Raw genomic sequence first — 25897 nt, 5'->3', positions numbered from 1 at the left:
GAATTCATGAGAAGGTAGGAAAAAACTGACTTTGTGAAGTATCTGCAGGGCTCTAACCAGGGAATTTTCTTAGAATTTAATCTCAGTTTTCAGAGGTCCAAGTTCAAATAATGAGAATGAGACACACCATTGACACCGTCATATTGTTAAGTACAGAGATTTATGCTTATCAAAATATTAAAAATCCATTTTACTTTTGCCAGAATTATCTTTTCTTGTTTAAAACTATGACTTTCACTTGATAATCATTTTATCCCAATGGATTTGCTGTTTTCGTTTATCACTTTTTAGCACGCCCAACCACCTGTATGAACTTTTTAAGGTTATCCTAATAGTTGTCATGAAGAAAAAGGACTGACACATGGTGATAATTACATATTTAATACATCTTGCTTTCAACAGCAATTTCAAAGTAAACATATCATAGACCTTATAACTTATTAAAGATTTATAGTGTTTACAAATTTGATTCTAAAAATATACCTTATTTGTTCTAAATGAATAACATCTGAAAGACAGAATAATAAATTACAGTAGTGTGCTCACCACCACTGTCCTTAGGCTTGTGCACACATATTCCATATGGAGTACTCTTGGGATGGTCATACTCTGCCTGAGAACACAAAGCACATTACACTCTGACGTACACAATTTCAGCCTGGCAGCACTGCTTTAAAAGGAAAAAACTGAAAGCATCTACTAGACACTGTAGGAAAGTACGGGCACATGCACACACAGACACATGTACACATTTTCTCTCGCTCAGTATACAAGAAGTGCATACCACAGTGTTCAGAAGAATTTACCCTTGTGTGCCAGATAATTAACCATTTCAGAAAGGAACAGTGAGTGGAAAGTCAGCTGATATGTGTCAACTGTAAGGAAGTGGTGGCTGTTGTTAATGAGCTGTGCCAGGAAGCCCTGTGAAGTGCGTTCTCAGTACACTCTCCGAAGAAGGAAGCACCAGCAGTAGACCTCAGCACACGGGAGGGGGCCATGTCTCCCGCCATCCTTAGATTGTACTTGTGAAGGCAGCGAACTCAGGCTGGCTAGAGCTAATCAGTCACATGGCCCGCGTGTCTGCCAGTATGGCCTGCTTCTAGAAGCCAACAGGTTAGGACTGTCCCCTTGTTCCTTATTCATCCAAGTGCAGGGAGCTTCAGTAGGAAGAACAGCTGATATCATTTTGACTTCTGTGACAGAGAGGAGGTGACACAGTATTCCCCAAACATATGTGTCTAGTCAGGGCCCCTAGTTTTAGACATTTATACTTTTCCAAATGTAGACTCCAAGCACATTAACGCTGATAACCTCCCCTGCTCATCACATATACTTCTGGCAAAATATGTAAAGTATTCTTTGGATCCCTATAGTGATGCAGGCTTAACATCATTCTACGGAAGTCCACTGTTTCCATATAGTGAGAGTCAAACTCTGAAACAACAACAGAGACAGCACGTGGGGTGCTTGTAATGCACACAGCTGATCAGAAACAGGAAAAGACACAATAACCGGTGAGAGGAAGTGACCAGCTACCCATTTGTTTTCTGTTTGGTTTGGTTTTGGCTTTCTTCTTCTGTTTCACTAAATTTCTAAATTGTTCAAAGCATTCTTATTCTCTGTGACAGTAATAGCATAGTTTGGCACATCAATATTGTGATACAATGCATGGTATGTTTTTAAAAAATTAGAAATTTCATGTACTCATAAACATATCTTTCATATGTGCACAGATATCTTACACTTATTGAAATCAAATACCGAAAGGTTGGTAACTGATTTACAGAAGCAATCACAGACTGCAGAAATGTGTGTGTCACACACACACACACACACACACACACACACCACTCAAGAAAAAACTGCTGCATCCTCGCAACTTCAGTCCGAAGTCCGGGTGGCGCACCTATCACATGCGTGCCGCTTTCTCGTGGCTTCCTCAGAGAAGATCGACTTCTTCTGCCTCATTCTTGATGAGATTTTTCAGCAATAACTTTACATTCATACTGCAAAGATTAAAAGGCCCAAAAGTTAACAGATTTAAAATCTCTTGTGAATTTCAAGTTTCAAACAAATTAAAAGGCTCTGAAAGTGGATGTTTTGATGTGTTCACTTTACTCCTCAGAGAACCAAGAATTACACAATGACCTTCTGAAAGTGAACGGACTAGAGACAACAGTGAAGGAGAGCAAAACAAAAACAAAGTTCCACACTGTAAGCCACGACAGCTGGTATTGCAGGGAAATCCTGCAACATAAAGGGCGCACGTGGTGTGTTTCATTTTGCTCAGAGATCAGCCAAGGGCAAGCCATGAACTTCAGCACAGTTCTGACTTCAACTCATTATTTCAAATCACTCTATGATTTAACAGAAAAATATCCAATATGAAGGATCCAAATTAAAACGATATCTAAAAGTATAGCTACCAAAATGTATAACTGAAATTCAAAAGAAAGGAAACCTACAGAGTGAGAACAAGGTGCTCAGATTATCAAAATGATAGCAAGGAGGTCACAATTGTCACAGCAGGCCAAACTCAAGTGGCAGCCATTCCCGCTATGGCTTCTGACTATCACTATGTAACTCTTGCACTAGGACTGGGGCCATCACAGTGTCTTTTCCATTCATAACTAAAATGAGTATCTTGATCAGTTTGAGACAGTCTTAAGTTTAAAACTGTTCTTGTTCTAAGGGCTGAGGCTTTGGCTCAGCTAATAAGAGTGCTTGCTGAGCACGGAAGAGAGCCAAGGTTCAACCCCTGTACCACATAATCCAGGTGTGGAGGTGCAGGCCTATGATCGCAGCTCTCAAGAGGTGCAAGCAGGAGGAACAACAACAACAAAAAAAAAAAATCAGGGTCATCCTAGGCTACATGGTGAGTTCAAGGCCAAGTGGGCTAGTTGAGACCCTGTCTCAAGGAAAAAAAAAATGGACTGGAAAACTGTAAACAAGTAAAAAAAAAAAAAAAAAGAAAAGAAAAAAAAGAAAGAAAGCAACAAAAATATCAAATATGGTAAAGAAATTCTACCACCCTATCCAAATCTGTTTTCCCTTTTCTTTCCAATTGTTCCTCAAGTATTTATATTTTGCAGATTAAATTCATCCTAATGCTTTATTTCAACGAAAGTGATAAAGAGCGTTTGCAGAACACTGTCTTTGCTGGTGCTTTCCCTGAGTGACAGCCATTTTGAGAAACAGCATCATCAAGTCACACGGTGCACAGGCTTCAGCTTACCATGGCCAGTTGGCGACCGATGTTCCCCATCGTTATGCCTCCAGCAAAAAATATACATGGCAACCAAGACCGGACATAGAGAAAATCTGGAGATGTGTATCTAGAAAAATAGAAATATTTTTAATCACCCCCAGAGCGAGGACAAGATCAGTAAAGCCAAGCAGAACGAAGGGAGTGGTTCAGTACATTAAACCGGCTAAGCCCACTGAGACCCTCAATTCCGAATGCAGTTATTGCTGGTTTACAGAGCAACCAGGTGACAAGAAGGACAATACTTACTGATAAACACCATTGTAGACTAACAGTTGGGTGACAATGGTTGCTAAGAAAGCGATTCCAACGCCAAGGCCAAAACCACTTCTAGATCTGTCAAAAGTCCACCACAGTCCTACTGACAGTGCAGCCAGCGTGAGGGAAAACTGGAAGTTGTTGTCAAAGTCTACTTTCTGAGGCCAGTGCTAAGGAGTCATCGTAAAACAAGGAAGCAGGTAAGACCAAATGTTCAGTTTTTTAAAATGAGAGTCTGTTTCTTCTGGAGTGCTCTCAACAGATGTTAGGTACAAGTAAAACTATGTCTAAATACCAAATACAGAAGGCATTAAGGAGCACATCCTTCCTTCTTGTAACCCGATTCTTTCTTTCTTTCTTTTTTTACTCTTTTTTTGGGAGGGAGCAGGAGGGTAGGTGGGTGGTTAACATAGTCCTAATTGTAAAGTCAGACACTCTTTAGGGCATATTTTTTGGCTAAACATGTAACTGTGGACTTTGGACAGTACAATGCTTAAAAGAACACATTTTTGAAAAAAAAAGAAAGAAAGAAAGAAGGGGAAGGAGGGAGGGAGGAAGGAAGAAAGAAAGGAAGAAGAAAGAAAGAAAAGAAAAGCAGTAATACTTCTCAAAAAGGTTTAGAAGTACTTGAAAATCATACAGGGACTTAGAAATAGAGGAGCTGACAGCTACTTAGCCGGGTAGCACATTCGCTGTATGATTTACTGACAGACACATTTTATAATAATGCAGTTCAGAACAAGAGTACCAAGGACATCGCATCCCTTTCTATTATGTCAACTGCTCTGGTTTTAATTTGTTGAGGATGAAGCCTTGAAGTGAACATTATCTTCCCCCTGCCAAGATATCCTGGTGCCTGCGACTTTCTAGCAGGGCACATTGCTCTGATATTTTATTTCTGGCACCCACTTAAGCATCTATTCACAAATGTATAGCCCTTTACTCAAAAAGGCAGAAGCCTTACAAATTCAATTTTCTGATTTTTTTTTCAGGGGGAGGTTAGTGGATTACACTATGAAATTAATTTTGAAAGTCATTAAAAGGAGGCATTTTCTATGTCCCTAAGGCTCTACCTCGGCTCTGTAAATAGCTACTTTTTTGGACCAAAGATTTGTCCAAATCTTTGTAGTACCTTGGCAGTACTACAGAAACCTCTCCTTTCTCTGCCCATGAAGCTACTCCCTGACTCCAGTGATAACCCATTTCCCCCAGCACTCTTCACATTCTCCCTGAAGCATACAAAACCACTGCTTGCAGAGTCCTTGGCACCTGAGGACTGCTGTAAGCCACTCGTTTACAGTTTTTTTAAGTGGCTGATTCATCAAGAAAGTAACAGTTCATCTAAGCAAGTCTCTCTTTTCCTTATATGAAAACTCCAAGCACAAGGTTCTGAGCACTGGCTCCTCTGTGCAAGAGGCATTCACATAAATAAGTGATGGGATACAGCACTAACGGGGTCTGTCCTTGCTAAGTTATTTAGCACAATAAGGAGGCTGTAAGACAAGAAATACATCAATTTCAGAAGCTGGACCTTGTGGGTTTCCCAACGTCTAAGTAACCTAGTATGAAAAGTGTTGGCTATAAATTTTGTAAACATTTTAGACTTCTTTAAAGCACAGACCATACCGCTAATATTGCTATTTTTATGTATGTTACTTAGAAACAAAGGAAAAGTTAAACAAAACCAAAACCTCATATTATATGCAAGGCATTTAGTGTTCTAGAAAGGGCTGCTTAAATTCTACCTAAAAACAATGAGACTGGGAAGATGGCTCAGGAAGACAGCTCAGTGGGTAGAGACTGCCATGCAAGCAGGAGGACCTGGGTTAGGATCCTAGCACCCACACGAAAGAGCTGGGGTCGGGGCAGGGAAAGATGTATGAAAAAGTCATACATCTTTATAAGCCAATTAAAAATTTTAAGTTAGACAGAGATTAGAAGGGAGAGATCCTGCATGCCTGGATAATGCTGGTCCCAAGAACCATGGGCTACTGAATGAAAATTCTACTGCCAGGCGTGAGATACTTTCTCAGGAGTTGCTGGCCACGGGAGCCCAAGAGCCTCCCAAAACAACACAGGCTCTTGCTAGTCTTCTTGGTTACCTACCAGCTTATTGCTGAACATAACACAGCTTTTGCTTGGTTGCAAGGTGGATAAAAATCAACCTATGCTGAGACTCACAGCCAAACAGTGGGCAAAGCATAGAAAGTCTTGTAGAAAAGTGGGGGGGGGGGGAATAGAAGGACCTGGAGGTGACAGGAGCTCCACAAGAGAACCAACAGCGCCAACTAAGCAGGGCCCAGAGGGGCTTGTGGCGACTTAAGTGCTAACCAAGGACCATGCATGGACTGGACCTAGGCCGCCTGCACAGATGTAGCCAATGGGCAGCTCAGGCTTCATGTGGGTTGCCTAGTAACGGGATGGGGCTGTCTCTGACATGGACTCTGCTGCCTGCGTTTTGATCACTTCCTTCTGGCCGATCTGCCTCGCCAGGCAACAGGGGAAGAGAATGAGCTCAGTCCTGATGCAACTTATTGAGCTGGTGGGGGCTCCCCTCTTGCGAGGAATGGAGGGGGGAGAAGGAGGGAGGTGGGGTTAGGAGAAGAGGGAGGGGGCTATGACCGAGATGTAAAATGAATAAATAAATTAATTAATTTTTAAAAAAATCAAGCTACAATTCAATTGGAAGCTTCCCTCTGCTGCTTAGCTTTCATAAAGCTGAAGATGCTATACCAGTTGCTGGGGAGAAGAGGCATCTTACAGAGCCATGTGAGCCCTACAATTTACAATACCAACCTATCAGGAAAGATTTGTACACAATTGCAATAGTGGCATCACTTTCACAGGGGTACCAACTGCTCTTTGCTTGGATTCCAAGGTCAGTTCAAAAGGAGAGAATTCATATGTGGTACTGTAAATGCAGTCAAAAATCCAAGGCCATGGAGGACGTAGGCCCGACAGTTGACATGAGTTCAGCTGTCACAGTGCCATGCTGCCTTCTAAAAATTTACATTTATACCCATAGATAAACACAATCCCTTCCTTAATCAGAGAAGCCTCTTTTTGCAATGAAATGAATTGGGAAGTAAATGCAGAAGAGATGGTTGCTCAAAGTACCAAGAACCAGGGATGATTGAGTGCTTGTCCCTACACAGGACATCTATACTATTCCCTCTAAGGTTCAAAGTCGTTGTGGAGGAGGACATGAGAAGGATGTAAAAGAGCCTGAAGATGAGAAGAAGGCAATGAATATCGACTGCCTTCTGGGCATAGCACAGCTCATGCAGAAGTGACTGGACAGCAATGGCTGCCCACAGCAGGCCTGCTGATAGTCAGTCATGGATGGAAAGAGGCCCATGGAGTCCTGCCTCCACTTCTCCCTCCCCATGTAGTACTGGCTACTGATAGATTATTAGCTGGGGGGAGGGGTGTGTGCAATCATCTTCTTTAGATGTATAACCACTGAGGAGCCCACCAAGCTCCAAAAGATACTTTCAAGCTCACTGCCATGCAGGCAACCCTGGTGAAATTTGTGGATCTCAAAACAAGCAAAAGAAAAGAAAAAGTTGAGGATGTGGGAAAAAGACTTGTAGAGAGGAGAGATAGTGAGAATAGAAGAGAGAGAAAAGAGCCACTGTGAGCAGAGTGTGCAGTATACAAAATGCATGAAATGGACCAAGAACAAACTCAATAAAAATTATTAAAAAGAAAGAAAGATAGATCAGTGGTCAGGATAAGAAGCTGCACATCACCGGTAGGGGTTCACATCGTATTGAGAGGGGTTTAACAAGTTGGTTACATTGTTTCAAAATGAAAAATACAAAAAGAAAAGTTGAAACAAAAACCTCAAACAACTCAAAACAAACAAAGACCCACTCAACAAGCTGAAGCAGAAGGGTCAAAAGTCAAGGTGGGTTAGGGCTAGCTAGCACAGTAAAAGCCTAGCTTATGAAGAAGTGTGTGTGTGGGTGCTTACTAAAAATCAATAAAAAGCAGTACAGCTTCTTTAAAAACATACTTTTAAAAGAGTACCTAAAACTACCAAGGCCCTTACTAGCAAATTCTAAGTGAAAAATGGTTTTAACTTTTGAATTATCAAAATTACATGTAAGGGATTTAGTAGCCTAAGAAGCAGAGCTTTTACATGGACCTGAAAACCAGCTTAAGCCAGGGTCTATGCCCTTCTCTAACCTCACACTTGCTACCCTGACATCTCACCAACTGCTTCAGCATTGTGTTGTGACTGAGAGCATCCGAGTTTACTGCAGGGAGGATGTAGGCTGCCTCTTTACTGCACATTTCATAAAGGATACAGCACTGGCATGATTTATGCCCACGAACACCGCCACACAGCGCATAACACTGGACCACTCTCTCTTAAACTTATGTGGTTCTCCTAGATGCCTGTCAATGCAGGGGTACAGTAACCCAATCACAGCTGCGAAAAGAAGGAAAAAAAAGGTAAGTCATCACCAGTACTGCACGGGCAGCAATTTAGTTACATAAATCACTACAGCAACTGACTTCGAGAGTCTTCAAGAAGAAAAATGTATCCAAATGACTGAACATCGCTGGCATCTTTAAACTTACCTTCCAGAGGAAAAGGAGAGCGGCGGCACTGCTGCCGAAAGCTGTGAAGAAGCCAAGCACTCTAAAGCAACACACTGTGGGGAGTGACTCACAGGAGCTACAGAGACACTACTTATGGAACTCCTAACAGTATCTTCCAGACACAGTTACCCTGTCCTCACAGGACACAATATCTAAGTATGTTACAACCAAGCAGAATGTAAGGAGAGGCTGGACAGTAGTGAACCCACACAACCGCCTTCCCCTATACATAGGCTCCCAAGGCCCTGACTGTCCTGTTAGGCAGATCAGCCCTGGCTAGCCAGTTTCCTGCCTGCACCCAGCACTCTGCTGACACTGCTTTCCACCTCATCCTTTTCCAGCACTACTCTAAAAGCAACAAAGGGCTACAGGTACGATTCCTGCTACTCGCAGAAAAAAGGAAAGGCATGGGGTACTTAGAATTACAAATTTGCTAATGCACACCTTTAATCCCAGCACTGGAGTTGAAAAAGCAGGCAGATATCTGAGTTCAAGGTCAGCTTAGTCTACTTAACCTACAGTCAGAACCTGTCTTAAAAACAACAAAAATTCTATATATTTCCAGGTAATATGGAAGTTTGCTGTTAAAGGGTAAGAAGGAACCATCTTACTATGTAGATTTTAGTTTGAGAAAAAAGTTGACTGCTGCCTGTGTAAATAATCACAAATATATATCCATGACAGAGACCTAACATACTGTCAGCCTACCCCTCACTTAAGTACTATCAAAGACATGCAATGTATGTTTCATGCATGGTTGTGAATGTGTTCACTGAGCATGTGGAGGTCAAAGAACCATGCAGCACTGGTTGTGTGACACAGGGTCTCTCACTGCCCTAGGGCTAAGTAGGTTAGGCTGGCTGCCCAACAAGGCCCCAACAAGCCCCGGAGACCCACCTGCACCCACCTCTTGGATTACAGGCATGAAGCACCAAGCCAGGCCTTTTTCTTCCTTCTCTTTCTTTTCAAACCAAAGTCCTTATGCTCCCAAGGCAAGCACTTCACCCACTAACCTATCTCCCAAGCCCACAAGAAAAAATGTATATATATGTATGTATGTATGTGCTAAAGATTTTTAAAATGTGTCTGTGTATACATGGGTGCCTGCTAGTATGTACATGTGCATTTGTGTGCCCATGGAGGCTAGAAGACATAGGATCCCCTGAGTTACAGGAGTTGGTAAGCCACCAACATGGGTGCTGGGAACCAAACTCAGAAAGAAGAGTAAACACTCCTAACTGTTGTACCATGCCTCCACACAATTACACTCTCTTTAAAGTTTTAAACCTAAAATTAAAAGGGTAAAAAAGAAAAAGAAAACTGTAGCCCAGTTAGTATTAACAGCCACAGGCACATAGAGCAATGGAACAGCCTGTGAAAGAGACAGCCTAGAAACAAGACTGGAGCTCTGTGCTCTTTTCACCTCAGCTTTGGGTGAGTATAGACGGTTCACACGCCATCCTGAGCCAGTGACAAAACGCTGGAGTGCAGAGCTCCACTGGCTGCTAGAAAATTAGGTTTCAAGGCCTGGAGAATGGCTCAGTGTGCTGAGTGCTTGCCTCACAAGCCTAAGGAACTGAGTACAAACCAAAACAAGAAAACCTAAGGTGGACTGAGTCTGAGGAGTGACAGCTGAGGGCATCGTTGGCCTCTGCATACAGACAGGAACATACACTGGCACACACAGAGAGAAAAACCGCGTATGGTCTTGTTTAAAACACACTACTGAAAAATCCCATTGGATTAAGTGACAACATCTCTAAAGTTCTACATGATTAAAATGACAAGCATGCCTAATAATTGAAACATGTCTAAATGATACTTTTTCCTCAAGGGGTGTCACAAAACAGCTTGTCTGTCATTCTCCCATCCTTTGCATCTGCATACATACATACATATATATATATATGCATACCAATACTGCATTTGCCTACTTATGATAGATACCTATAGGTATATCTATCATCTATCATGAATCCATCTACTATCTATCATCTACCTATATATCAATTAACTTATCCTCAGACTCCTGCATCTTTCTCCTGATGGCCTGTGGCTGAGCGAAAATTCAACCAGAACAGGCATTCCAAGTCAATTTTGCTCAGCAGCTGATGCCATAGGTAAAGAATTATCACACAGAGATGCTGACATGTACTGCAAAGGTATAAATAAGTAAAACTGACTATGTTTCTATGCAAGTGGGAGACAACTGAGAAGAGAAAGTGAAAAAACAAAGAAAGAATTTAAACGGTCATGCTGCCAACCTTGGGATTTGCCAATAGAAAGACCAAATCCGTTGAGCATGCACAGTGCTCAGCTGCTCACTGAGAGGGAGAATTTGGGGAAGCTTGTCACTTCCCATTAAATGTCTCTCTTTCTTTCCTTAAATAAAGGCATGGAGAGTCTGATAGGAATACACATAGCGCAGTGAGGCTCCGCTGGCTGAGAGCTCAGTGGAGGATGTCTGGGCTTCCTCTTCTCTTCTCTGCATCTTTTTTTTTTCTTAAACAAGAGACTTAAAATCATGCTGTGTAAAATCATATGCAAATACAGTCCTGCTTAATCAGATAGCTCTCTGATGTAAAATCACATGTCTTCTCATATCCTTAAGTGATTCCCAGTAACAGTCTGCCAAGACCAAAGACAAAAGGAGCTTGTGGTAGTAAGCCGTCACTCTCTCTGGGTGGTGTGCTCAGTGCAGCGAGGCAGGAAAAGGAACACAGTTAAATTAGACATTTAGCAACAAGGGAGGGCTGAAGAAAACCACACCACTCAGCAAGACACACTTCCACGGGAGACTACAACAGAGGCAGGCATGTTTCCATTCAGCAAATACTTAAGCCCTATGTGCTTCTGACGCTTGGTATTTGCTAGGGATTTAAAGAGGGAAAAGAAGGCTGGGGAGATGGCAGAGATGGCAAAGTGCTTGCTGAGTAAGCCCAAGGACCTGAATCTGATCTCCAGAATCACACACACACACACACACACACACACACACACACACACACACACTCAGACACACATGTGCATACTCATTCATACATACGGACACATACTGACAGTCACACTTCACACACCCAAGATACCAAGATACAGTGGTGTACACTTGTGGCCCCTGCACTGAGAAGCAGAGACAGGCAGATCCCGGGGTGTGCTATCTACCCTACTTGATGAGTTCCATGCCAGACAGACTGTCCTAAAAAGAAAACAACAACAACAAAAACAAGATAGGTGGCATCTGAGAAGTACAACTGAAGTTGTGCTTTGGACACACACACACACACACACACACACACACACACACACACACACACATACAGAGGTACAGAAATGTACACAATAAACCAGGGGATGTGTTTTCATGGCAAAGTGACAGAAATTACAAAGTGCTGAGGTTATTACTGTGCAGGCAGAAACATGAAAACAGTTCTATTAACAAAGGGGGGGGGGTGCTGAAGGAGCCAAGGCACAACCAGAAACAAACAGCATCATGAGGAAACTGTAAGGCTTGAGCATGAAGGGAGGCTCAGGATCCACAGAGCATCATAAACATGGCCAAAAGTATGCCACAAAAAGACTTGAACCCTGAGTATGGTAAAGAATGAGAAAAAACACGTTGACACATTCTGTACCCAAGATAATCATCCTTACATCCCAGACTGCTCAACAGTATATGGGGAAGAGAGGAAGGGCAAACTTGAAGGCAGAAAAGGGTGTTGAGGGCAGGACACCAACAGAAGGATGGGAAAGGGGCAGGGCGGAACCTCTCCAGGAAAGAGGCAAGGGATGGCTTGAGAGGACCCCTCAAATGCCTTGTATAGGCTTGCCTACTTGTGACTTTTGAGATAACCTCTCTATTTCTTTTACATACAACAACTGTCTTTTAAAACATTTATTTTTTAAAGCTGGCAATGTTAAACCTATAATCCCAGCACCCAGGAAATGAAAGGTGGATAATCAGGAATTCCACGCCAGTCTTACCTAGAGTGTGTTTGAGGCCAGCATGGGATGTGTTATTTTACTGTCTCAAATACAACAAGACAATAAGAAGAGATCCTTCATAAATGCTCCCTGGTGACTCTCAGAGTCCAGCTCTGGCGCACCACACATATAAGAAGGGAGTCCACGACAACACCAGCCTCACTAAGCTTGTTTGGACCCTCCTGATGAAGACACCACACTCTTTGGTCACAAGGCACAGAGAAATCAAGCTGGTATTAACAGGAGAGCTTCCTCCATGCTGGCTAGCTTTCATGGTACTGAAAGGTGCTAAGCAGGCAACTGAAGGAGAAAAGTCATCAAGTCTCACCCAGCTGTGATCCTCAGTCCCTAGTGAAAAGTCACCGTGAGGACACACGCCTGTAATCCCCGTGCTGGAGGGGAAGACAGGCAGATCCCTGGTGCCCAGGGCCCAGCTAGTCAACCTAACTGATGGTGTCCAGGTTTAGAGAGAGACTGTCTCAAAACAGTTTAGAGAATAATTGAGAAAGACACCCAACACTCACGTCTGGCCTCAATATCCAGGCACACATATGTTCATGCAAACCCACACATGTGCAAACCACTCTCCTCCCCACCAAATACACGTTTGTTACTTAGACAATACCATATTCGATTGTAAGCACCACAGAAATGCCTTACACATACCTGAGGCTGTGCCACAGCACGGTGGTACCCACCATGCAGACGAAAAGATGCTCGTGATCACATCAGGTGGGAAAAGTGTCACGTTTCTCTGAATCTGAAGCAAGTTCAACACTAGCGCAAGGAACACTCCAATGAAGAACAGTACCACCCCACGGATCACCACGTTCACGCTCTGGCTGGTGACAGAGGAAATGTATGGGCCACACTTTTTAGGCCGAGGTGACTCTGTCTCTCCTTCCGCCATGGTTTCATAAGTTCAGGAGGCCTAAGCCAACAAATAGGATAAGGCTTCCCAGTGGAAAAGGTGAACTGTGAACTGGAGCAGACCAGTGTTTCAATGGTACCGCATCTTGCCTGAACGTGGGACCTACCAGAAATCCTACAAGAGATAAGAGCAGAGAATCAGCATGGGTCATCAGATGCACAACCATTTTCACACTTTAGTACTAATTTATTTAAAGTATTTACTAAATTAAGAAAATCCTTTAAGAGAGCCTTTATACGCACGTTAAAAATATGCTATATGTGTATTTACTAGGACAGAACAGGTGTCTTAAAGATCTCAGCCATAGAGCTAGAGAGCTGGCTACGCTCACAGATGCCTGCAGTCCCAGTTCCAAAGGAGTCAATGCCATCTTCTGGGCTCTGTGGGCACCAGGCATGCATGTGGTACACATAAATACATGCAGGCAAAACACTCATAAACATCAAACAAAAACGAATACATCTTTAAAAGAGAGAGACCGCAACAGTAGAGTCTGTGATGAAAGCTCTGTTAGCAAAGCACTTACAACCCAAGCACGAGGACCTAAGTCTGACCCCAGTACCTACCTAAAAAGCCAGGTGTGGGCACGAGCACCTGAGATGCCAGTGGTGGGCATGGGGAGAGAGGAGGATCCCTAGAGCTTACACCCTGGCCTAGCTCTGCCTCAAAACCACAGTGGAGAAGGATTAAAGAAGACACACAATGTCTGCCTCTGGCATGCACTATGACCAAGCAGAGGAAGCAGAAGAAGAATACTAGGCAGCACTGCCCAGTGACAACCTTCTGAGGGTCAGTGGCTGCTGGGACCCAGATGGTGTCTCCCAAGAGACTGCTGTGTTGTTAGTTTACGCTCACTGTGGTGATGGTGATGTTGGAGATGAGATCGTTAAGAGGTGAAGGTTGGGTAAGGGGGGGGTGGGGGGTGGGGGGGGTGGGGGGTGGAGGGGGTGGGGGGTGGCACATGCTTATAATGAGAATCAAGAATCCGAGGCCACTCTCAACTACATGGAGAGCTGGAGGCCATCCTGGGCTATAAGACATCTTTTAAAAGGGAGGAGACACACCAAAACAATATTTTTAGGCTACTTAGGGGGCACTGTCCTAGGAGAAACAGTGGGCCTCCTGTCCCTTTGCTCCCTATCTGGTAATGTGATCTTACCCTCTCAACTACACTCACGCCACCCACTGAGGGGCACAACTGATGCTAGCTAGTCTAGAGTGGTGAGTAAAATAGACTTGTTTTCTTTACAAAGTTAGCCTGCTTTCAGTATTTCCTTGCAACAACACAAGTTAATCAGCTAATGCAGTGATCCTTTGTGTGTGTTAAAGATAAATAACACACTTGCACTTTTCCAAGCACCTGGCACAGGCAGTCATTTAACCCTCACCACACCCCTAAGGGGCCGGTGTGGTGCCGCGTATCTAGAATCTCAGTGCTTAGGAGCTCTAGGCAGAAATATACTGAATTCAAGCGCACCCTGGGCTGTACAGTGAGACTGTCTCAAAAACTAACACTAATCATAACAACAACAGCCTCAAGAGCTAAGTGTAATTAATCTCAAGCGAGGTAAGCAAAGAAAGGTCAAGCACAGCTCGAACCAAATCCACCGTCCAACTCCCTTGCTCTCGCCATGAGGCTAAGCTTCTCACACTGCCCTGTACCTTGTTCTCAATGAACGCTAACAGTTTTGAAATGTGAGCACGGTAAGTAAGCTTCTTATCAGTTACTTTTGTCTTACTCAACTACACTACTACACAACTTACTCGGGCACTTCCGTAAGTCGGTACTTAAGTAGTGCGTCTTGTGACTGCTGAGACACTGTATGTGAATGAAGCTGATGTCATAGGGCCATGGGAGTGGGCAGGCTCACCACTGTGCATGTGTGGAGGTCAGAGGGCAACCTGAGGGAATCCGTGCTCCTCTTCAATCATATGGATCCTGGGGCATCAAACTGGGCTTGTCAGACATTAACACGGGCTTAGCTTTACCGACTGAGCCATCTCCCACAGACAGGACTTCTAATAGCTGCCTTTAATTATCTGTAGAGATGGTTTATGGGTTATAAACTTTTTATGCTGGTCTTGTTCACCATTAGATCTCCACTGTATCTCTTTGCGCACCAAGCTTCCTGCCTAGCCCACAGGAGTAGTGGCTCCACGTAGTTTAAGCCAGGCTCATTCTTCTGGGAGTCACTCTCTGGGGCTCAGCAGTCCCTGGAAAGGCAAATCTAGACCCTAATCGCTTAAAATATGCTGCCTTTAAGTTCCTAATTTTCAAACTACCTCATACACAAATTTTGGAACAAAACTCAATGTGCACGTGCGTGGTCCATAGCCATTATGGATCCAGCAAGATGGCTCAGTAAGTAAAGGCTTGCCACCAAGGCTGATGAGTTTAATTCCCAGGACCCACATGGTAGACAGAACGAACCAACTCCTGTGCGTTGTACTCTGGGCTCTACACACATGTTGTGGTGCATGCCCACATGTGTAAGTACACACAGAGACACACAATAAATAAGTGTAATAAGAAACTTAAAAATAATAGCCATTATAAAACATAAAAACCAAAATTTTCAATCTCATTTAATGAATATTTAAACAACAGGATTTTCTTTTTTTAAGACAAGGTCTCAGGGAACACAGGCTGGCAAAGGTTGGTCTTAGATTTCTGATCCTCCTGCCCCTCCACCAACCCCTTCTAAAATGTACCTCCTACTCCTAGAGCTGAGGGTTGTACAGGGCTGAGGACCAACCCTAGGGTCTTCATTCGCTGAACCATCTCCCCAGCATTAGGAAATAAAAATAAAAATAAAAATATGCTACACCAAGGTGAAAAGGATGCTTTAAAGTATAAAATAGCAGGGCTGGAGAGATGGCTCAGTGGTTAAGAGCGCTGCCTACTCTTCCAAAGGTCCTGAGTTCAATTCCCAGCAACCACATGGTGGTTCACAACCATCTGTAATGTGATCTGATGCCCTCTTCTGGCTGCAGGTGTACATGCAGGCAGAACACTGCATACATAATAAATAAATATAAATCTTTTTTTTAAAAAGTGTAAAATAGCAACAAGCAGACAAATGAAATACCTGAGGTGGCTTCCTTACACACTGCATGAGGCCAACAGTGAACTCTGCTTCCTAGACCCCAAGCAGCCACAGCCACCCTACCCCTTAACAGAGCATGAGCAACAGAGTCTGTGATTTTTTTCCCAAGGAGGAATTAACAACAATATATCTTAGGTTCTACAGTATTTTTAGAAGGACAAATAACTGTAATTCACAAATCCCATCCAACTCCAGAGATAACTGGCCAGAATCCGCCAGAGACGCCTTGGTGCTTAGGTTGGAGGGTCCCTCGCTGGGTGGAAACTGTTCCGAGCACCCCTGGCTCCTGCCCACTAAATGTAGGCCTCCCGACTCGTGAAACCCAAAATTGTACCCACAGTATTTCCAAACGCCCTGAGGGAGGTTCTGACTCCAATGGGGCTGCTGATTGCTGGAGACTGTTTTCCTCATTCGCCTACTGAGGACATTCTGAGAGGTTTATTTGTGTTTTCTCCCACTGCTGTTTATTCAACCTTTCCTGGCAGCTCTTCTTCAGTTTCCTACTTCACCCCCACAAATTTTCTTTAAAAATAACACACCATTTGTTTCATGTTTATTTGAAGCAGAACCAAAAGACTAACTGTGGTTATATCATAGCACAAAGATATATAATTACCAGGAACAAAAATAAAGGCTACAATACTTCACCACCAATGTCCTAAAATTTAAGGACTGGAAGGAAGCCAGGAGACCATCTATGCCAGGGTGTATTTGAGCTTCATGCAAAGTAAAAACAAAAGTGTGTATGTGTGCATTTTTTTCAGAGTTTACACACGTACTCAAAATCCTCCAGGATCCAAAGTCAACAATGGGCCATCAAGCCCGGCGTGGTCACCCACACCCCAAATTCTAGGTCAGCTTGGGCTACACAGTGAATTTCAAACCAGCCTGAGACCCTGTCTCAAAACAAAACAAAAAGAAGGAGGAGGAGAATGTGGAGGAGGGAGAGGAAGAAAGGGAGCACAGTCAACCTAAGAGCTCTCTCTCTCACCTCGATAGTGTCACACAGAGTCTTCAGGTGAATTGACCAGATCAGGAACGAATTACTTTAGCTGGGGACAGTGGAGCAGGGATACAATCCCAGCACTTGGGAGGTGGAGGTGGAAAGATCTGGAATTCAAGGCTGTTCTCAGCTACACAGTAAGTTCAAAGCTAGCGGGAGAAAACAGTGCAGTCGCTGGATCTGGGAAGGGGGAGTCATTTCTGGATCTCTTACCACAGTTACAAATAAACACGTACAATCATCAGGCTGATCCAACAGACGGAATTCCAGAAAGGTATTCACTACCTCCTAGACAACAGTAAAGCTCCCTTTAAAGGAAACCTGTGTTTTATGGGCTGCTGAGACGGCTCCAAGGGTAAAGGAGCTTGCTTTGCAAGCCTGACAACCTGAGTCGGATCCCGGCATCCCACCGTAGGAAGAAGGAATCAACTTCTCAAAGTTGGCCTCTGACTTCCACACGTGTGCTGTCCCACGTAACCCTCTCCCACATACTCACTGATGATAATGGCAATAGTAAAGTTTTTAAAAATTTAAAATAAAGGTATAAAAGCAAGCTTATACTCTCAGTGTTAACTAGGAGGGTGGGACAGTTTGAAGGCTCTGGAAACAAACATAGCATAATTCATTTTAAAGTCTCTAGCTATTAATACGTTCTTAAAACAAATATAACTGTGTTTTTAAGTATTATTTTTATATTAAAAGGAAATTTGATTCTCTATTTTTTAAATCTTTATTGAAAAATTTAAATCATAAAAATTTTTAAGTATAATACCGCCATGGCTCCTAAAGAGTCAATGGTAATAAATAGGCAGGGGTTTTTAATTCCCATTGTACAAAATCAGATAGGCTAACGTGTAGGTTTCTTTTGTTGTTTGAAACAGGATTTTACTGTGTAGCCAAGGCTGGCCTCAAATCTCTTGCTTCTCCTTCCTTGTCCTCCAGAGTGTGGGGCTTACAGACCTGAGCCACCAAACCTGGCTTAACACCCCAAGATGGCCAAGTGGTTGCCAGGTAGCCGCATTTGGGGCAACCACTTGGCCTCCATGAACAGAGTTCTTTTCACTTCCCTCCACAAACACCTCACTAACAACTTAGGTGCCACACAGGAAACTATTCTTAAAGTCCCATTCACAAACTATTAACTCCAAAACAATGCTTTCTACAGTTTAAGAGAAAACCTTACAGGAGGATATGGCAATATTCTACCTTGAGCCCTGATCTACAACTTCCATAAAGTATGAGAATGAACACACACACCAAAACAAACAAACAAACAAAAGCAGTTCACATACTTTCACCAGATCAGTGACAAATCAGCAAAGCTGGAAAAACAGTGTCCCATGTGACTTCATGTTAATGGATTCATATCATTACTTTTAGACAAAAGACTGGCCTAGGTAATTCTACACATTTTACAAGTAAATCAAAGTTTATGTTGACCATCAAAACAACTTACGGGTAATAAGCATTTGACAAACAATATAGAAGCGAAATATTGTAACATATGAAGTAGTTGAAATCTAGGCTTTTTAAAATTTTATTTTTGCCTATGTCTTATTAGCCCAGGCTGACCTCAAACCCAATATATAGCCAAAGATAACCTTGAATTTCTAATTCCTCCGGCCTCCAGCTTCCAAACCCTGGGACTTCTGGCATGCATCACCATAGCTGGCTAGAATCTAGTAACTTAAGAACCATTTGCTTCTAACAATTGCAAGCAAACAAGATTATTCATTTTTCAGTGATTAGTGTCCAAATAGGAGAGTTTGCATTCTCATACGAATGTCTCTTCAGGGACTGGATCAGATACATCCCCAAATAATAAAGTTAAATTACTACTGCCTATTTTTTTTCAACATATGCTGTGCTCATTAGAATGGCATCCACAAAACAGAGTGTCAGCACTACAAAAACACAACTCAATGACAGGTTTAACTCTCCTTAAATACAAGCACTAGATATGAATCCCAAACTAGGTGCTCTCAAACTCTAAGAAGAAAAATATATACCCTGGATAGACTGAAACTCTTTTCTCTCTACATTAAAACCCCCAAATAGAAAAGATTTAAGCCAGCAACAGTTGCATAACTCGCTGCTTTAAACAGTGTCCTTAGTCCTTAAAAATGTTACTCTTCTGTTTGGTGATAATTTTCTAGCAAAAATGAAGACACTGTTTTCACTGAGTTGCACATTATCTTCTCCTTCTCAGTGTCCTGGTCTACAAACACAATCATCAATTTAAAAAGTATCAGGCTTGTCACCAAATACAAAAGATTCACAGACTGGCCATTTCATAAGAGATGTGAGCTGACTGCTATGAAAACAAATAAAACCACTGATTACAAATCCAGAAAGGGGAAAAAAAATAAAGCATGGAGGAAGAAAACAAGAACTTCAGCTCACTGGTTTTCCCTACAGGACCTTGATTAGTAGGGGGCACCCCTTTATTGATTTTCATTCAGAGGTTCACTGTCAGGGCAAAACCTCAAAGCTGGGGAAAAAAAATGCCAGGGAAGCCGCTTTCTTCTTCTTCTCCTTCTTCTTCTTCTTCTGTTTTATTTTTTGCTTTTGTTTTTGTTTTTGTTTGTTTTTGGTAAGCAGAACTGGAGCCTGTTTTTCATTGCCACGGTCAGCTTCCCGGTGATACAGATGCTAGCCAGTTTCAGTGGCCCAACTGTCTATTTGCTTTTTCTCCAAGAATTTCCTCTTCGAGCCGACAAAACAGAAAGCTCTTTAGGGCCTATTTCCCTCAACTACACAGATAATACCACCCTTGAACAACTTTTCCTAACATTAACTGGACATGGGTTGTTTTCACTTAAGTTTTAACACCTTTCATGTCCCTAGCAAAGCACCTCCATCCTCAGCAAAGCACTGTTTTCTTTACCGGACAGCTCGTCCCTCCCTCCCCCTCCCCCCAACGACCTTTAAAAAAAAAAAAGCCAACTACTATCACCAACAGACCTCTAGGCCCAGACAAGAGCGCTTTTTGGCAGCACCCACTGATAACATACCTAAAAGGTATTCACTTCCGATCCCAAATCCCTACTCTTCAACTCAAAGTCCTTTTATATCGGTAGATTCTAAACTTACTAGGATCCTATACCTAATTTCGACCCATCTCCAATACAAGCCTGAGTCTTTCTCCCAGGTTTCAAGCCACCCAAGACCTGTCAGGTGTACGCTAGACAGCTGGCCCATCTCTGTCCCCAAACAGACCTCCAGGTTCGCCCTTCCCGCCGTCCTCCAGCCTTCTTCCACTCTGACAGTCTTCCACAGCCCAGGGGACCTCAGCAACACCTAAGGCCTGTCCCCGAACCCGCCGTCCCCCTTCTAGATCCCCCTGACCTCTGTCCGGGTAAAGCCGGGACCCCTCGCCCAGCAGGCCCTACCTGCGGGTCCAGGATCGCCCCCAACACCTGCCACCAGGATACCTAGCCTGCAACGTTAAAGCATAAGCAGCTCCTCTTCCCGAAAGCAACGGCATTCCTCGAGCGGTCCCCCTCTAAAATAAGCTCACCTGCGCTCCGCCGGGAGACCCCCAGTTCATCCCCGCCTCCGCCATCTTCGGGGACCTGCCCCCCGCCCTACACCCCTCCCACAGCTCCGCCTGAGCCGCACTGAGCCTGCGCGGCCGGGGCGCCCCACCCACTAAAGGTAAGGGCAGAGGAGCTTCCGGTAGCAGCTCTACGAGCTCCCTCGGCTCTCCTGGGACAGGGCAAAAGGATTTCCGGTTTGCTGGACACTCCAGGTTGGAAGGAGGCGTGGACCTTGTCCCGGACGAGAAGCTGCGGAATCAGCTGTTGTTGGCCGACTGGGTAGTGAAGGGTTGTGACGGGTGCCTCGACTCAGTGGGCGGAGTGAGGGAAACCGTGCGCGGATGCTCGTACGCACGGCCGGAGACCCCGCCCTCTGCGTGGGCCTCAGTTGCAAACAAGGGCTCTGTGATGCTCCCCTCAACTTCTCTCTGCCCTGGAGTCCGCCTCAGCAGCCTTTCTAAACACGAACTAAAAGCAGCTCCTTTCCTCTATAAAGATTTGCACCAAGGAACAACACAACATCGTATCACCACTTAACTGTCAAAATGATCCTGTCCTTTTAATTTAAGAGCATCCTTCTTTTAAAACAAGAGTCTGACTGTGTAGCCTTAGCTGGTCTGAAACCACCTAGGAGACCAGGTTGGCCTCACTAAGAGCTTGCCTGCCTCTGCTTACCTAGTGCTAGGGGGCGGGGGTGTGTGTGTGTGTACTGAAACCGTCCTTATAGAACGGGAACCAGTAATTAAAGGTGGACAGATGTTGACGAGTGGGCAGATGAACTATTGTTTTGGATGAAAAAGAAATGGTACAGGGAAGTTTTATTCCTTGAAATTGTCAAGGGTTCGAGTGGGAAAGTGGAGGGTGGATCTGAGAGAAGATTTGGGGGAAGAAGAAGGAAGTAAATATGATGAAAATACATTGTATGCCATCCTCAAGGAATTACATTTTTTTAAAGAAAATTTTCATTCGTGTATACAAAGTATCTTAATCATATTCCCTGCCCCCAGCCCACTCCCATATTCCTCTATAGAGTGTTTTTTTAAAGCCAATACTAAAGTCTATCTTGATTACCTCCCTTTCTGGGATGTTCTATGTTTGCGGGGGGGGGGGGTGCTTAGCCAAAAATATATTATGAGTGTAGTCTGATTACATTGGTCTTAAGGAAGGTTTTGTAGGAAATGTGGGTCTAAAGTAACTACTTTAGCAGGAAAGTGTCATTTGGGTAGAGTCTTTTTTCTTTATTTTGAACTAACGGTCAGCTGCATTTTTTTTAACTGATGCTGGCCCTTTTATCAACACATTTATTTCTTAAAAATATAAGAGAAACTAAACTTCGACCAGATCTCAGCGTGTATTAATATAAACATTTTTGTATTTCGAATGTTTTTCTCTAGCTTTTAAATTTAATTCCTACAGTGTGTGTGTGTGTGTGTGTGTGTGTGTAATAATTAAAGACCTAGACAAATTATTCTGCATAGAGGAAGAATTTTATAAGGAAAAACAAAAGTATACCGGTGATGGTTAGCCATCTTCGTCGACATGGCAGGATTTAGACTCACCATGGAAACACCTATGGATGTATAAGAAGTTTCTAGAAAATGTTAAGGAAAGAAGCAGCAAGCTGGATGTGAGTAGCACCACTGGGGTCTTAAGCTGAATAAAACGAGAAAGCTTGCTGAGCAGCTGCACTCACCTCTGTTTCCTTACTGCATACTCAATATGACCTCACCTCCACCCACATCCCCATGCCTTCCCTCTGGTAACCGCCTGTGTCCTCCCAAACCATGAGCCAAAATAAACCCATCCTCCCTCAAATGCTTGGGCCAGGTGTTGCTTTTTCACAGCAACATTAAAATCCAAAACAAACTGATGTCAGGATAGGAACTAAGAGGGTGATGAAATCACATGGACTTTGGATCGCTTTGAAGCTAGTTCTGTGCCACTGGCTTGCTGGGGAAGATTTTTTGAAACCTCATTGTGTCTTGGCACTAAGTGCTAGAAATATCCCTGGTTTGATAGTTCTGTTCTTCCCTTGCCCCAATTATGGTGCACACTGTTTGATCTTTCAGTGGTGCAGGTCATTGGGCAAGCTAGAGAGAATAAAAAACTGTACCTAAATGCAGGCAGACATCCACAGAGGTCACTGGACGGGAGGCACCATGAGACCTAATGGTAATTACTCTCTATGGGCTGGTGCTTCAGTAAGCCCTATTCTAAGTTTCTGAGAACCTGACACTTGGAAATCTTACCCAAATGAAAAGCATCCAAACATTAAACCCGAAGAATACAGAAAAATGTTTCTATCAGTAGTTGGAGCCCCAAATACTAGAAAACTATCCTACCTTTTATGATATTGTGTTTGTTTGTGGTCTGCCCTGGCTGACCTGAAACTCACTATATGAACCAGGCTGATCTTGAACGTACAGAGATCCTTCAGCTTCTGCCTGCTAAGTGTTGGGGTCCCTGGGGTCGTGTACCTGTATCACCAAAGCTGGAAGTTTTCTTTTATCATGTTTTAATGTGAAACACTGCTTTTGTTTGGTTCTAGCCCCTCTAACTCCAACTTTATGTGCTGAAATATGCCATAGTATGGTGGTATCAACTGCTGTAGTAGAACCTTTAAGAGGTAGGTGGGGCCTAATAAACAGTAATTATGCGCTGTGGGCTCCACTCTCATGAATGGGGTGATTAAAGACTGGTGTGAGTGGATTCATTCCTAGAAAGCAGATTGTGATTAAAAAACAACAACAACAAGCACAGTGCCTCTTGACAAGCTCCTGCCCTCTTGCCCATGTCCCCTCTATACTACTACCTACCATGTTGTCACATAGGTAGAAGGCCGTCCCCAGGCTGAGCCAGCATGGCCAAGTGGTCTTGGATTTTTGAGCTTTCAAACCTGTGAGCTAAGCAAAAATCTTCTCTCTATAAAGGACCCAGTCCCACATATTTTGTTACAGCAGGCAAATCAAAATAGACTAACACAGATACATATAGTTAAGGGACCTGAAAAGGAGTTTGCCTTCTTGAGGTTATTGCATGAGTCATTTATTATTAGTGCATTTGTCCCTTATATAAATGCAAGCTGAGCAGCTAAGCAGACACCACGCACTGGGCCTTAGGAAGAAAGTAAATAGACAAATTACCTTCCTTTTGTTGCTTACATTCTAGTGGGAGAAACACAATAAATATTTAAATGGGTATGTAATAGAAGTTGAGGCAAGTGTTGGGTTATTTCTCCCATTGCTGTGACGAAATACCTGGCAAGAAATGACTGACGGCGGGGGGGGGGGGGGGGGGGAGCAGTTTACTTTAGGTTACATCACAAGAAAGGCCTCGGTCTATCACAGTCTGCTGATCAGATTGGCGAAGGGACAGGAAATGTGATTAAGCTAAAAAGCATCCAGGCTAACTCCCAAGGACCAACTTTCTCTAGCAGGCCTCCACTTTCTTTATGGAGCCAGTTCTCCCTTCCACCATTGCATGAGTTCTGGGCTCGAACTCAGTGAGATTGTTCTGTTCCGTGCCGTACCCACTGAGCCATCTCAGCGACAAGGCTCCACTTCCTAAACACAATCACCAGCTGGAAACTGTCCAGACACACGGGCCTGGGGCAGATGGTGCACATTCAAACCACAAGCGCTAAAGAGATGTACCTGGAGTGAAAGGAGATGCCCGGAGACGTGATTTCAAGTGTGAGTTGAAAACTGTGATGGAACTGCGGAGGGCAGGCTGAAGCACAGCTGTGAGGATACAACAGCTGGAAACTCCGTGTGTTCCCAGAATTGAAGGAAGGGCGGAGTCACGTGGATGAGTGGAGGAAAGAAGGAAGATGATAATAATCAGAGACGAAGGGCTGGAGAGATGGCTCAGTGGTTAAGAGCACCACCTGCTCTTCCTAAAGGTCCTGATTTCAATTCCCAGCAACCACATGGTGGCTCACAACCATCTGTAATGTGATCTGATGGCCTCTTCTGGCCTGCAGGTGTACATGCAGGCAGAGGACTGTATACACAATAATAAATAAATCTTTAAAAAAATAATAATAATCACAGATGAAAAAAAAGCTACCACTTAAGGTTGTATGTTAACATCATGACTTGCCCCGTATTGTGTGATTGTGTGTCAGATATCGTGTGTGTGTGTGTGTGTGTGTGTGTGTGTGTGTGTTAGTGCTTGTGTGTATAGGCATAGTTGTGCAGATGTGAATGTGCATCTGTGTGGAGGTGAGGTTGATACTTGGTGTCTCCCTTGTTTACACCCCGCCTTAATTTTTTAGATGAGTTCTCTTACTCAACCTGAAGCTCATGAATTCAGCTGCCTGACCAGCAAGCCCCAGGGGTCTTCCTGTCTCTGCCTCTTCAGCCCTGGAATTACAGCTACGTGCTGCCATCCCTAGATTTTCTATGGATGACTCAGATTAGACTCAAGACCTCACATGTCTGTGGCAAGCACTGTGCGACTAAACCTTCTCCACGGTCCTTCAGTTCACTCTTATGCCAACCGTGTCTTCAAAACCCTTTGAATTAGATACCTGAGTAGTCCTCCACTCTAACTGTATGTTAGAACCACCTGTAAATTGATTAAAGTACTATGCATGTGTTGCGTCTGACATCTTTCCAGGACCTGAACTGTACCCTCTCTCCATTTCCAGTTTAATTGGGTTGAAGGACAGACCCAGGCCTTTTCAATAAAGTTCTTATATAATATATATTCCTAAAGAAACCCCAGTGCAGGCAGAATTCAGAAGCACTGGCTTCATCTAAATTTGTCTAGCTTCATTGGACAATAAAATAGCAGAGGAAGCAGAAACTCAACACCTGTCTGTGCATTCCAATTCCTGTGTTCTTAGCTGCTCTGTCAACAATTGCATACAGTAAGCAGTTAAAAACTCACTGAGACACGAAAATAAATGAGGGCACTTACCTTCAATAAGTTCGTCTTGGGCAGCAGAGGTGTTAGTAAAGCAAGCCAGTTTAGCTCACATAAACGGACACAAGCAAAGTGAGGACTCCCGTTGACATCAGACATGCCCTGTTTTAATCTAGATTGGTGTGGCAGGGCATGTAGGAAAGCAGGATTGCAGATGTCAGCTGAGAGATGGCGCAAGCATTCACTGAGGCAATGGCAAAGGCCACAGGATTGGCAGTGCTAACTGACCACTGCTGTGAAAGTGACGAAGGACTAAGTGGAAGTGGCTTCCAA

General features: G+C 43.6%; 1 protein-coding gene across 3 annotated transcripts; it reads right to left on the bottom strand.

The window, feature by feature from the left end:
- Positions 1–365: 365 nt before the first annotated feature.
- On the bottom strand, positions 366–25735 carry INSIG2 (insulin induced gene 2). Of its 3 annotated transcripts, none has more exons than XM_084789691.1 (6): positions 25619–25735; positions 12782–13160; positions 7837–7961; positions 3515–3681; positions 3236–3335; positions 366–2006 (listed from the first exon to the last, which is right to left on the bottom strand). In XM_084789691.1, the coding sequence occupies exons 2-6, from the start codon at positions 13023–13025 to the stop codon at positions 1965–1967; spliced, it is 678 nt and encodes a 225-aa protein (XP_084645817.1). In that variant the 5' UTR covers positions 13026–13160; positions 25619–25735; the 3' UTR covers positions 366–1964. The 3 variants fall into 3 exon arrangements, with proteins under 3 accessions (XP_084645817.1, XP_084645815.1, XP_084645816.1); XM_084789689.1 differs by lacking the exon at positions 25619–25735 and adding an exon at positions 20677–20972; XM_084789690.1 differs by lacking the exon at positions 25619–25735 and adding an exon at positions 20549–20660.
- Between the last annotated feature and the right edge of the window lie 162 nt (positions 25736–25897).

The sequence above is a fragment of the Acomys minous genome (genome assembly GCF_964271855.1).
Source record: "Acomys minous genome assembly, chromosome: 1".
In the NCBI taxonomy this organism is placed as follows: Eukaryota; Metazoa; Chordata; class Mammalia; order Rodentia; family Muridae; genus Acomys; species Acomys minous.
Note: the sequence above shows the minus strand (reverse complement) of the source record. Positions and strands in the feature narration are given on the sequence as shown.

Bases quoted from the DNA above. Each gene is read 5' to 3' on its own strand.
- INSIG2 (XM_084789691.1), bottom strand. From the start codon at position 13,025: ATGGCGGAAGGAGAGACAGAGTCACCTCGGCCTAAAAAGTGTGGCCCA. The intron at 3,336-3,514 runs GTAAGTATTGTC...CTATTTTTCTAG, and splicing joins GTCTACAATGGTGTTTATCA to ATACACATCTCCAGATTTTC. The intron at 2,007-3,235 runs GTAAGCTGAAGC...TAATCTTTGCAG, and splicing joins TCGGTCGCCAACTGGCCATG to TATGAATGTAAAGTTATTGC.